Genomic DNA, 12,676 nt, shown 5'->3' on the forward strand with positions numbered 1-12,676 from the left:
AACCACATCAAGGCATGCATGCGAATGACAATCTACGGATGGATCAACTTACCGAAACGAGAAGGCTCTTCTTGTATTTCTGGTGATGAGCAGTTTCTCACGCACAAGCTCACTCAGTCTGGAGGAAAGTTCCAGTTCCGCCACAGCAGCCGTGTGTTCAGAAGGTTCCAGTGCTGACACTTGCCAAATCACGTCTGCTAGTAGTAAAAAGGGGAAAGGAGTGAAAAGACAACAGCAATGCAGGAATAGAGGCCATGAGGGAAGAATGAAAGACATGATGGAGACTATGATGAAGGGGTTGAGTGAGATGAAGGAAGCAGATACAGCACTATTGGTGGAACTAGATAACAAGAGGATGAAGTACTAAGATTCACGACAGAGAGAGGAAAGAGAGTATGAAGAAAGGAGAAAAAGAGAGGAAAGAGAGTATGAAGATAAAAGAAGAAAGGAAGAAAGGGAATTTCAACTGCAGATGATGCAGTTGATTTGGGAACCAACAGCCAGCTCAATATGGCCCACCATGGTTATATTCCGATTTCCAGTCTCAACATCAATAATATACTGTTGTTACAGTTGCATCTATTTGTTGGAGTTGCATCTATTTATTTTAGAGTTACATCTATTTGTTGTTAGAGTTAGACTTATAACTGTAGAGATACAGTGGTATGTTCTTGAAGCAATAAGTGATGTTATAATTGAAACACAAAACCACTGGTATGTCATTGAAACTAATTAATTAATTTACTAGGTTGCAAAGTGCCTAAACAAGGCATCACGAATATCTGATGGTCTGTCATTGTCACTGGCAGTTCGGGGTACTTCTGGTTGCCGAAGTTCTGTACTACTCCCTTCCATCCAATCATCATCAAACGACTCCATGTGTATTTCACACATATTGTGGAGAACACAACAAGCAGCAATAACATGCTGAACATTGCCAATGTACATGTCATTCTTTTTCATTAGTCGCCTCCAGCGAGCCTTCAACCAACCGAAGCATTTTCAACAACTATCCTGGCTCTTGAGAGTCGATAATAGAAATTTTTCCTTCGTTCAATCAGGTTTTCATTTTGAGGAAACGGCTTAAGCAGCCACTTTAACAGTGGATATGCAGAATCACCAATGACGAATAGCGGTATGGTGCATCCTTCAATTACTCTTTCCCGCCATCGTAATATTACCCCGTTTTCTGCTTCTTTGAATAGAGAAGAATTAGCCAAACCTCTTGCATCATGAACGCTTCCAGGCCAGCCAACATTGATATCTCGAAACACGTACCTGTGGTCAACAACAGCTTGGAGAATGACAGAATACCAACCCTTCCTGTTGTAATAATCAGTGTGGTTGAGTGCAGGCGGTGTAACTGGTATATGAGTACCATCAATGGCTCCCGCACACTGAGGAAAATTGAATGAATCAGAAAATCCTTCAATGACACTTGCAAGCATTTCTCCTCTAGGAAATTGAATATAAGTTGACATGAGGCAATTAACAATTGATTGACAAGTAGTTTGGACGATAGAACAAACAGTTGATATGCCAATGCCAAACAAGTGAGCTATTGTTCTGTATTCTGCTGTTGTGGCAAGACACCAAAGCGTAACAGCTACTCGCTCTTCAAGGCAGACAGAGGTTCTCATATTTGTTGTTTGTGGTTCAATGTTCTGTCTCAATTGCTCACATAGGTGAATGTTTCTCTGCTCATTCTGAAATTTGCTTTCTAGTCCATTGGAGTAAATGTCATTTGCAATTTGCACTACGTATTCCCACCAGTTATTTGACCTTGACAGAGCCATTTTTAAATTTAATTAATACTAGTAATTAAATTCAAGTAAATATTAATGAAAACTGGGTCGTTACCGAGGAGAGCTCCATATTTGTCTTTCTGGAGAAGGCCAGTTGATGAAAATAGTTATCAGGGCAAACAAGGCTTCTCTCCTTTGCTGCAGAAGCCGTCGAATAAACCGTGAATGCCTGTTAGGAGGATAACGAACACGTCGCCTACGCATGGTTCTTCTCCTCGACAAATACACATTAGACTGCTCTATCGTCAGCGAAAAGTAAGCACGTGCAACTTGCTCCATATTCATAGTAGCGCGAGAGTCTCGACAAACAGCTTAGCTAGCGTGCGCACCAAGGAACACGCCTGCCATTTTGGCTGGCTCGCTTTTCTCTACACCACGTGTGAATAAGAGCTGGCTCGCTTTACTAGACGGGGCTGGCTCGGCTCGGCTCGGCCCAGTTTGGAACTGTGCTTGTGTGTATGGGGTATAAGGCGAAGTCTACATACCATTACTGCACTCACACTGCTTATGAAGCTGATGTCTAGCAACCACGCCTAATTTGCTGTTTAAACTTTCAAGATCTCAAAGGTATTTGTCATCTTAGGCTAAGATAATATCCATAACAACGTTTGTATTTTACGTCGCTCGCCTAAACATAAAAACTTTACTCTTTCAAATTAAATTAACATGAAGACTTGCACTTTAGAATAGCAGAAAGTGCGCATTTTAAATTTGGTAGTTTAAAGAGAATGCGAACGAAACTGAACAGGGTAGTATAGTATTTTGCGTTTACTTATCCGAATCCGGCGTTCAATTATCCGAGGGTCAGTCGGTTTAGTTTGTTCAGACGGTTTAGTTTGTTCAGTCATTTACTAAGACACCTAATAGCCTAATAATAAACCGCGCACATTTCTTTCATAACGCACCTTGTCATCGAAGTGTGGAGCAGCGAGTGGTTGTAGATACAGCTGACGAAAAGCATCTTATCAGACTTCTGCCATACAGCTATTGTCTGAATCCAATCGAATATCAATTTGCTTTCAGATCGTGAAAGCGTATATCAAACGTAGTCTCAGCCAACATGCATTGCCCTGTCGTGCTACGGAAGGTCAGACTCTATCAAAAGCTAGACAGCAACTGACATCTTGCCGATGGAGCCACCCAAGCGACAGCGCCCGCTTGTTGCCTGAATTCTTTTTAACATTTTCTGACGGTGCAGCAGCTGCTCAACCGCAGACTATGTAAACTATTTAAGCTGTTCACGCATACATAGACGCAACGGATAAACGAACGCCTGAATCGGATAAATGAATGCCGTATTCGGATAATTGAACGCCGGAATCGGATCATTAAAAGCAAAATACTATAGTAGTAGTAGTAAATGGTAGTGCCACCCCAGTGGTCGCATGAATGCAGGTGCTAAATGGTGGTGACTCATTGCACAGTTAACTAGTGATGAAATATTACGCAAACATCATGCCAGAAGAAGATTCAAGCTCTACGAGGCTGTTTCGGACAACCAGCTGATCTTCAATATGCCAGCTATGCATCAGACAGCCTTGCCCTAAAGTTGTTTCCATCTAACTCTCCTCAACGACTACGGCCTGTAAAGTGCAACCAGACGGAAATTGTCTGTTCGTGCTGCTTCTGTGCTTTTTACTGGCAACGAAAGCGCCAATGGAGAGCTGCGACAGAAGGCTGCACAAGAGCTTCTCGACAATCGAGCAGCTTTTGCTTCTTTCCTTGTGTCTCACGCTCAAGCCTGTTGCGTTGCCGATGACACATTCCAACGTAGTACGTTGCTGGATTCCGTACTGGGCGACAGTAGTTCACGTACGTTTCAGTCTGCACATGAAGATAAAGACTCTTCTAGTTTGGAAAAAGCACGACTTTCGCTCTGCACAAAGAAGCAATTTCAAATAGAACGTACGAAACCTATGCATCTCTTCATCATATGTGTGCCTTGTCAACAATTCTTGGCACTAGCATTGTCTCGGTTTACCCAAAAGTGAACAAACGTCTTCGATGTTTCTTGAACACAAACCTTCACCCATTATGAGACGCTGTTGTTGCAGCAGCTAGTACCCCTAAACCTAGACCTGTCCTAGCGAAGGTTTACATTATGTGTTCAACGTTGTCTCTATCTGGTAGTCTAGAGGGCTTTGTCTGTCTAATCATTTTGTTCCGCTCCTGCCCACTACAATTAGGCAACAGAGTATGGTACCAAGTATGACTAGACCAACTGAAAAACGACAGCAGTCAACTCTCACAAACAACTGGCTGAAAACCACTCCTTTTGAAATTCAAAAGGTCACAACCCATATCATCAAAGGCAAAACGTGACAGCAAGCATCTGAACAAAGAATTTGATGAAGAGTGACGAAAAGACTTTCTATGGGTTGAAACAACATACAAAGGTGAGGAAAGGTTACAGGTATGTTTTGTCAATTGTGCTGAAAACACAGCCATAGAACACTAAAGGTACGTACTGAAAAGGCCTCATGGATAGACTTTCCTTGCACAACCATAACACGTGACACCCATCGACGCCATCAAGAATCGGAAACACATTGCCAAGCTGTCTGCAGTGAAACACAGCTTGTACTGCAGCAAAAACGGATAGAGTTTCTACTCAGATTATTAGTGAAGTTGTTTCTGTAGAGGGGAGATTGCTCATACCACGAAGTTTATGTCACTGCTAGAATTGGCAAAAATGCTTGGTGTAAACTACCTTGATGATGCTAGGAAGGGTTTCAATGCTTCTTACACGTTCTAGAGTCTTTACATGCATTGGCTGGTGTCATTAAAGATGGCATCTACAAATATCTGAAGTCATCACCCACTTTTTCATTGATGATTGATGAAACTATTGATGTTGCTGTTTGCAAAGAGTTAATTGTTTATGCAAAATATGTGAGACAAAGTGTGTCAGTGCCACATACTGAAGTTCAGACATTGTTTATTGGAATTCTGAATCTTCAAGATGGACGAGCAGAGATCAAGCACTGATAGATAGATTTTTAAAAAGAGGACCTTCATCTGCAGCAAAGGTAGTGGGTCTGGGAAATGACGGAGCATCTGTCATGATAAGTAAAGATCTGGTGTTGCACAAAGATTTCAAGAGACCATTCCTCACTTAATCAGCAACAACTGTGTTGCTCATTGTTTGGCTTTTGGCTTCTGCTCAAGCAGCTAATGAAATACGCTAACTCAAACTTTTCAAGTTTACATTAGCACTCTTGTTCCAATTTTACGAAAACTCACCCGTACGTACCGCTAGTCTGAAAAACATCCAAGATGTTCTTAAAGTTCCTTGCATAAGCCCAAGCAAGCTAAAGATGTTCTATGGTTAAGCCATTCACTTGCAGTCAGCTCTTTGCGCCGTGCTTTCCATCTGTACTAACAAGTTTGAACTACGAAGCAACAGAACGAAATGATGCTCAAGCAATGCGGCTATTGACGGTCTGCCAGAAATTCAACTTTATTGCATCACTTGTACTAAGACCCAAGTAGAAGGCACAAATGCAGCCATATCCTCGCTTCGAAGCCAAAGAGCGACATTTTTGCAACGTTTGTAAGAAGAATTGCCGCGCCTCGCAGAATATGGAGTACAGCAGCCTACAGATGCACAGCTGAATTCTTTTCGCCTACAAATTGAGCAACCCTATCTAACAAACGTAGTGCAGCATTTGGACGAGCGCCTTCCTCATTCAGGAATTATCAGTGCATTCAGTGTGTTTGCAGGCAATGACTTTCCAGAAGACCACGAACTGATTAGCACACACGGAGATAAAGACATAGCGACGCTGGCCAAGCACTTCAGTCTGTACGATTGGACGAACAACTATTGCTCACCACAAAATTGATACTAATAACTATGCACCTGTCAACCAGATGCCATATTGATTGTCTCCATCGGACAGAGAGAACGTACAACGTCAGATAGAAACTATGCTGAAGCAAGGAATTGTCAGAGACTCTAGATGTCAGTGGGCCAGTTCCGTAATTGTCGTTGACAAAAAAGACGGCTCACAGAGGTTCTGCGTTGATTACCGTAAAGTCAACGAATTGACAAAGAAAGACATATCCTATCCCACGTGTAGACGATAGTCTAGATCTGCGCTCGCAGGCAATCAATATTTTACGTGCCTCGATCTTCAGTCAGGCTATTGGCAGCTTCCTGTAGCGCCAGAAGACATTGAAAAGACCGCATTCATCACTACGGTTCGTCTATTTGAATTCACCGTAATGCCTTTCGGGTTGTGTAACGCCCCTAGTACGTTTCAAAGAGCGATGGATACCGTGCTTGCTGGTCTTAAATGGCAGACTTGCATTGTTTATCTCGATGACGTCCTGATCTTCTCTCCTGATATTGCGACACACTTGACGCATCTCGAATCTGTCTTCCAACGATTTCAAAAATACAATCTTAAATTAAAGACAGAGAAATGCAATTTCGCTCAACAGCTTTGGTATCTGGGATATATCGTGACTCCAGACGGTCTCCTACCCGATCCTGAAAATATTCGTGCTGTTTGTGACCTGGCTGTTCCAAAGACCAAGTCCTAACTTACGTCATTTCTTGGTTTGACAGCGTATTACCGCCGATTTGTTCGCTCGTATGCTTAGTCACTTCTCCTCTCACTCAGCTACTTCGTGATGACACGCCATTTCAGTGGAACGAAAGACATCAACAAGTGTTCGAACATTTAAAAGCATGTTTGACGTCGCCCCCTTTCTGGTTCACCCTGATTGGGAAAAGCCATTCAAGTTACAAACAGATGCTTCGGATTATGCAATAGCGACAATTCTGGATCAAGTTTCTGACGACGCATGTACCGAAAAAGTAGTGTGTTATGCTAGTCGCCACCTGACTGACGCGAAAAAAAGGTCGACACGATTGAAAAGGAGCTGCTTGCCATCGCCTGGGGATGCGAAAAATTTTCGAAAGTATTTGTCTGGTCAGCGCTTTACAGTGGAAACCGACCACGCCAACTTGCGATGGTTGATGTCAGGGAAGCACCAGACGGGTCGCCTCGCACGCTGGGTCTTACGTTTACAAGGATTTGATTTTGTTATAACTCACAAACCAGGAAAATCTAATGGAAATGCTGGCGCGTTGTCACGACTGCCTACTGTTGCGTCGGATTCTTCTACGGTCCCACTCTTAGCTGTCACTGAGAACCTAATTGAATTACCTGGTATAAATCAGCTACGTGAGCAACAGGAGTCCGACCCTCTCCTCAGTGAGTTCATAGGTTACTTGAAGTCTCGAGAACAGCGTGCACAACAAGACATACGCCACGAACTTAGAGAAACTTTAAGAGACACAGGCACAATTTCAGTTGATAAAAACACTGGATTGCTAATGCAAAAATCGATACTCAACGGTCGGAGACATTACGTTTCTATTCTCCCTTCCGCTAGTCGCTCAGCAGTCATGAAAGCGGCACACGATCTACCCATGTCTGGACATCTTGGATGCAAGAAGACATATCATCGGGTGCGGTCTCAATATTACTGGAAGGGTCCCGGACAGGACGTGAAAGATTTTGTACGTTCCTGTATGGAATGCCAGTTGTATCTAGCAAATTCAGTCAATCCATAATTTTTGGTGAGGAAGACGTGCCGTGCCCTCTATATCCCTGACTGAAATGAAACCGTTCCTACAGAACGAAGCAGACATCGAGATCTCCACGTCAGTAGTAATTGCGAGGACACTAAAAGGTTGTCTGCTGACACTAACGAAGATAACAGCTAATTGCAGAAAGACGAAACACAGCGTAAACTAAAGAAGAAAACGAGCTTGACGAAAGCGATTACACGACTTTCATAACGCAAGAACCTGTTGAAGATCGGCGCGAGAACTTCTAACAAGAAGAGTCATGATGAGAGAACATCATACATTATAACAATGTGCGCAATTTGCCCTGGATTGTTTGCAAGATGTCGTAGTGTGGGACAATTGCAGAAGGAGAGACGCAAAAGAACTTGGACGAGTCGTTTTTATCGCTGCTTCCCTGCAATTTTGGGCAGTCGTTAGGATTAAACACAAGAACGGCTAACAGAATGACAAAACATGCATTGTGTTTGATAACTCATCATGTCATCGAGGTGTAGAGCGACGAGTGGCTATCGAGACAGATGACGAAAAGCATTTTATCCGACTTCCGCCATACAACAGTCATTTAATTACAATTGAACATTGCTTTCACGGTGTAAAAGGCTTTCTCAAGCGCAGCCTCTTGGTCATGTGGTTGCCCATAGCATAGTAGCCTCGGCCTCCTAGACCCGTGTAGCGCCGATACAATATCGTCCTCCACGGGTCTGGGATGGTACCGCCTCTTCTCAATATCTTGCGGTTGGTCCTAGGACCAGCATTATTGTTAAGTATCATAATTGCATACCTTTCAATTACGGCTGTAATACAAGAACAGCGAAGACATGCCGCATCGCGCTGCGCAAGGTACTTGTGTTCACTGTTTTATCGTTTGTGTGTTAGCTCTGCATGTTGTGTCTTTAGCTAACGCGTATAGGATGCTATGAAACACCTTTTTACTAGTGGAGTCGCAGACGCGATCGGCTTGTGCAGACGTAATCATGAATTCGTTGTGAGCATAGAGCTGGTTTGACACGTACGGCGTTGAATTCGTTGTTGAGGAGTTACTTGAAGCACTGTTTAGCATCTGTCTTCGGCAAAAACCCAACGAAACAGCCACGAATTCGGAAGGTCAGTCTAGACTATAGCTAGAGCGTAGAAATGTTTCCTATATGGCTAGTAATTTCTGCCTTGTCACTGCCTAAACTACTTCCAGAACCTTAGGATGAACTTGCACAACTGGTACATGTAGGCAGTATTAGTAGGAGTCCCCTTTATCGATCATAACAAATTATGTGATAAATACATCAAGCAATTATCTGTGACGCGCGCGCAGTTGGCATCCAGTTCACCATGTCTACGCGGGAATGTACATTGGATGTAGAGAGTCGTCTACGCTTTGCACTGCAACATCAGCTGAAATTTCAGGATTTTAGGAAAGGACAGCTTGAGGCTACAAGTGCAGTGTTGAGAGGAAGAGATGTTGTTGTGAAGATGCCAACTTCTGGAGGAAAGTCGCTGGCGTACGTTTTGCCTTGTCTTTGCTTGCCAGGCCTCACCATCGTTGTTAGTCCTCTCATTTCTCTTATGAATGAGCAGGTACATCAGTTGTTGTAACTAATGATCAAATTCGAAAAAGGCTAGTTTTGATGGCATGTTTGTAAGGTTCAAATTTGGAGAGGGAGACATGTTCCTGTAGTCAGAATAGATTCAGAACGAGATGAACAACTACTCACTAAACTGAAATCATTAGACTATAAGCTGGGTGAGACTGTGGCAATTTTCAGTTAGGATACCAACTAATAACAGATATGTTATTTCCGATAGTCTTCACTTCACCAGAGGCAATCTCTTCAGCTTTCTGACGATCGAGTTTAGCTAATGACTTGTTTCATTTAGTTTCATTTGTTGCATTCGATGAAGCTCACTGTGTGAGACTGTGGGGAAGAGACTTCAGACCATCCTATCTTGACATCATTTTTTTCGTGCACTGTTTCCTTTTGTCCCTATGATGGCACTTTCTGCAACATTACCTCCTTCTCTTGAATTTCTTGTCTCACGTGACATTGGTCTTCGTAGACCATATGTATCTGTGTATTTACCTCTAGATCGCTCTAAGGTTTTTTATGCTGTAAAGAGGAAGCAGGGCTTGTCTATTGATTTATCACCCCTTGTTTCAAATCTGAAATCTGCTACTTGTTCTGAACAAGTTCCTAAGACTGTGATTTTTTGTTGTACAAAAGATTCTTGTTACAATGTATATAAGCATTTGTGGAAGAATGTTGTGTCATCCAAGAGAGATTGGTTTGGAATATACCATGCTTCAATGAGCGAGACTGGAAAAGCTGTGCATCAGGAGCGGTTCAAGCAGTCACATATGTGAGTCATGATTGCCACTACTGCTTTTGGCTTAGGGGTGGATGTATCAGACATAGCGTCAGTTATATTGTATGGTTGTCCACCAGATGGACTTACATATCGTCAGCTGTCAGGGAGTGGTGGTAGAAATAATGACTTTATTTGCAAGTGTGTGCTGCTGTACTCGCCAGGAGAGTTGAAAGACGTTGACCACTTTATGCAGACAGCATGTTCAGAAGAAGTTTGCCTTCGAGATCTCTTAGTGAGATCAGTACTCGAATCGTCAGAAGACCTTGATGCTAACCCAGATGAATGTTGCTCTGTGTGTGCTAATGGTACTGTGCCAACAGTCTATGTTACAATCGCAAGCGGCGTGCACACATCATCAAGGCAACCTCCCAAACAAGCTGCTAGGAGATCTAGAGTAACGGCACAACAGAAGGCAACCTTAAGGAAGGAGTTGTTGATGCTAAGATCTGGCCTAGCAGAATGTCAGTATTTTATGAGAGGACAATCTGCAGTAATACCACTGCAGTTGGTTAACGGTATAGTAAAGAACAGTTTACATATAAGAAGTGTAAATGACTTATTGTTGCTGGGTCTGTCTGGTACTGCTGCACAAAAAAATTTTGAATTGTTAAATGGAGTAGCGTCAGTTGGTGGTATAAGGCCTGCTACTGTACAGCCTCTATGTGATGTTAGTAATACTATATAATATGTCAGGATGTGTAATTATATTGCAATACACAATAAGATGTGTCAGCAGAGATAACAGCTAGTTCTACACAATTATTGTATTCTTCCTAAATACGTTCGGTTTTAGCTCCTTGTGTCTGTTCCTCTGTTGAAAGATCATATATCTGTAATACGGCTACATTACTCAACAAGACTCTAAACTATGTAGAGCTCATTTAAATAGAACTGACAGTTGTTAAAACAATATTTATGTCATTGAGCTACTAAGCTTCTTGGATAAACAGAAGCACTACAGAGTTACAAAGAGATATATAATGCTGTTATTGTTACTAAATTTAATAAGTATTGTTACAAAAGAGGTAATGTAGACATAAGTTAAATTTTACTGGCATATCACTTTGGTGTTGCAATGGTGCCCATCAGTTTGTACAGGTATCATGTGCATAATTTTAAAAATCTTGCCACACACTTTTAGTAATCTCAATGTCCTCCATATCATTATGGTATTCTCTGTCATTACATTCAAAGTCTTCTATTGTTTCGGTTTTTTTCAGAAACTTCTTGATCCAGCGCTTTCCAATTGCCACATTCCACCCAATGTCGAATGGTGGTTCAAATGGTTGAGAAGATTGAATGTGCCGGCCTGGTATCTTTGTAGTAACTCTGTTCTCTAACAACGACTTAGTCATTTTTAGTATGTCATTTTGGGAGGAAGTCTCCGTGTGAGTTCCATCATATACTGAGATATTTAATTCTGTGTCGTACAAAATTGCTGCTTCATGCAGTTGCTGTGATGCTAGGCTAATGGTTGAGAGATGCTCCTCTGTGACATTGGCACTTGAGGAACGAAGGGCATTTTTTAGAATTAAATTGTGGTGTTCGATTGCCATGTCTATGGGCTTGCCTTTTCCTGGACGTCCAGACACATTAACTGTCCTGTTGTGGGTGACTATGTAGGCCATTTGCTCTGAAAAGTTGCTTTTTAAGTTGGCAAGTAGATTGGCAGCTTCATGGCTGTAGTTCGTTCTTTTGTTGCAAGGAAGTACACCAGCCACCATCGCCATTGGGCAATAATGCTAGGGCCATCATCATACCTGATTGCATTTCTGAGGTCATGGTATAGCAGGGATGCATGCAGGTAGCACCTATTACGGTTGAATAGATGATCTGCTTCTACCTGATCATGATCTCTTGGGACAGCCACTACTTTTTTAACAAAGTCGCTTGCTTTGTCTTTCAGCCACTGATAGCTGATGTGACTCTCTGCTGCTGATGGTGGTTGTTGATCAGGGTTCTGGATTCCAAGGAAGCAAGTTAAAGAGGCAAATAGGTATGCTTCCATGACATGATGTTATAATTCGTCTGATTGTTGGAACTGCTTGGCATCTCTGTCAACTTTCTTATGATTCAAGAGCACCTTTAGTGATGATAGTGATCCGCTTTCAGTTTCATCACACCAGAAAAGAATGAAGATAACTCGAAGACATTCCCATAGAAAGTGGAATTCACCTGGGTTTTCTTTTGCCCAGACTAGTTGTTCTAGTGTCGAAATGTCATTAATCCTGCGCCTTTTGGCTCCTCTAATGGTGACACACGTAGCTTGATCTCCAACTACACATTGCTGTGTGTCTCCTGTTAGACCCATGTCTTTAGCAAACTGCAGCAGTATGTGAATATTATTATCAATTAAACTTTCATCTATGTCCAGAAGAGCCAGTGGTTGGATTTCACTTTTTCCTGTTTGGTAGTTACTTCTCTTATCTGGAACAAATGATTTTAGATGGTGAAAGCAATTGAAGTGTGCAGTTAAAACTTTCATTACTGCATGTTGGGCATTTTCTCTGAACAGTTGCTCATCTTCATCATTTGGAAGCAGTAATTCGGGGTGTAAGTTTCCTCTTGAACCTTGTGGTGCATCTCCTTTTTTCTCAATGTCTGGCGGTGGCAACTTGTTTATTCTGACTGCAAGTCTACTTGTGAAATTCCAGGATTCGGTGTGTCGATGCATTCGCTCATGACGAATTTTCTTCTGGCAGTTGACATTGTCAAAAACAAGTATCCAGTGCCCTTCTTTCAGTTTGAAATTTTGTTTTGTTTCTTTGGTTAGCCTTTTCACCCACTCCATAGATTGCTGATAGCTAAGACATATGCCAAGGTGGTTAAGGCTGGTTATCACTTTTTTGTGTACTGCTCTGGCAATAAGCATGAGACTAACTAGTAATTGCAGTCCTTTAATTTT

General features: G+C 42.2%; 2 protein-coding genes across 2 annotated transcripts; both read right to left on the bottom strand.

The window, feature by feature from the left end:
- Nucleotides 1-744: 744 nt before the first annotated feature.
- Nucleotides 745-6,176, bottom strand: LOC134180734 (uncharacterized). The gene is made up of 3 exons (XM_062647919.1): nt 6,037-6,176; nt 993-1,455; nt 745-927 (listed from the first exon to the last, which is right to left on the bottom strand). The coding sequence occupies exons 1-3, from the start codon at nt 6,174-6,176 to the stop codon at nt 745-747; spliced, it is 786 nt and encodes a 261-aa protein (XP_062503903.1).
- A 4,238-nt stretch (nt 6,177-10,414) lies between these two features.
- Nucleotides 10,415-11,462, bottom strand: LOC134181330 (uncharacterized). Its single transcript, XM_062648588.1, has one exon. The coding sequence runs from the start codon at nt 11,397-11,399 to the stop codon at nt 10,887-10,889; it is 513 nt and encodes a 170-aa protein (XP_062504572.1). The 5' UTR covers nt 11,400-11,462; the 3' UTR covers nt 10,415-10,886.
- Between the last annotated feature and the right edge of the window lie 1,214 nt (nt 11,463-12,676).

This window comes from Corticium candelabrum, chromosome 6 (genome assembly GCF_963422355.1).
Source record: "Corticium candelabrum chromosome 6, ooCorCand1.1, whole genome shotgun sequence".
Taxonomy (NCBI): domain Eukaryota; kingdom Metazoa; phylum Porifera; class Homoscleromorpha; order Homosclerophorida; family Plakinidae; genus Corticium; species Corticium candelabrum.

Coding starts and splice junctions, on each gene's coding strand:
- LOC134180734 (XM_062647919.1), bottom strand. CDS start 6,176: ATGCGTCAAGTGTGTCGCAATATCAGGAGAGAAGATCAGGACGTCATC. Junction 1,456..6,036: donor GGCGTTACACAACCCGAAAG/GCATTACGGTGA, acceptor TCAATTTCCTAG/AGGAGAAATGCTTGCAAGTG. Junction 928..992: donor TAGTTGTTGAAAATGCTTCG/GTTGGTTGAAGG, acceptor GGCAATGTTCAG/CATGTTATTGCTGCTTGTTG.
- LOC134181330 (XM_062648588.1), bottom strand. CDS start 11,399: ATGGCCTACATAGTCACCCACAACAGGACAGTTAATGTGTCTGGACGT.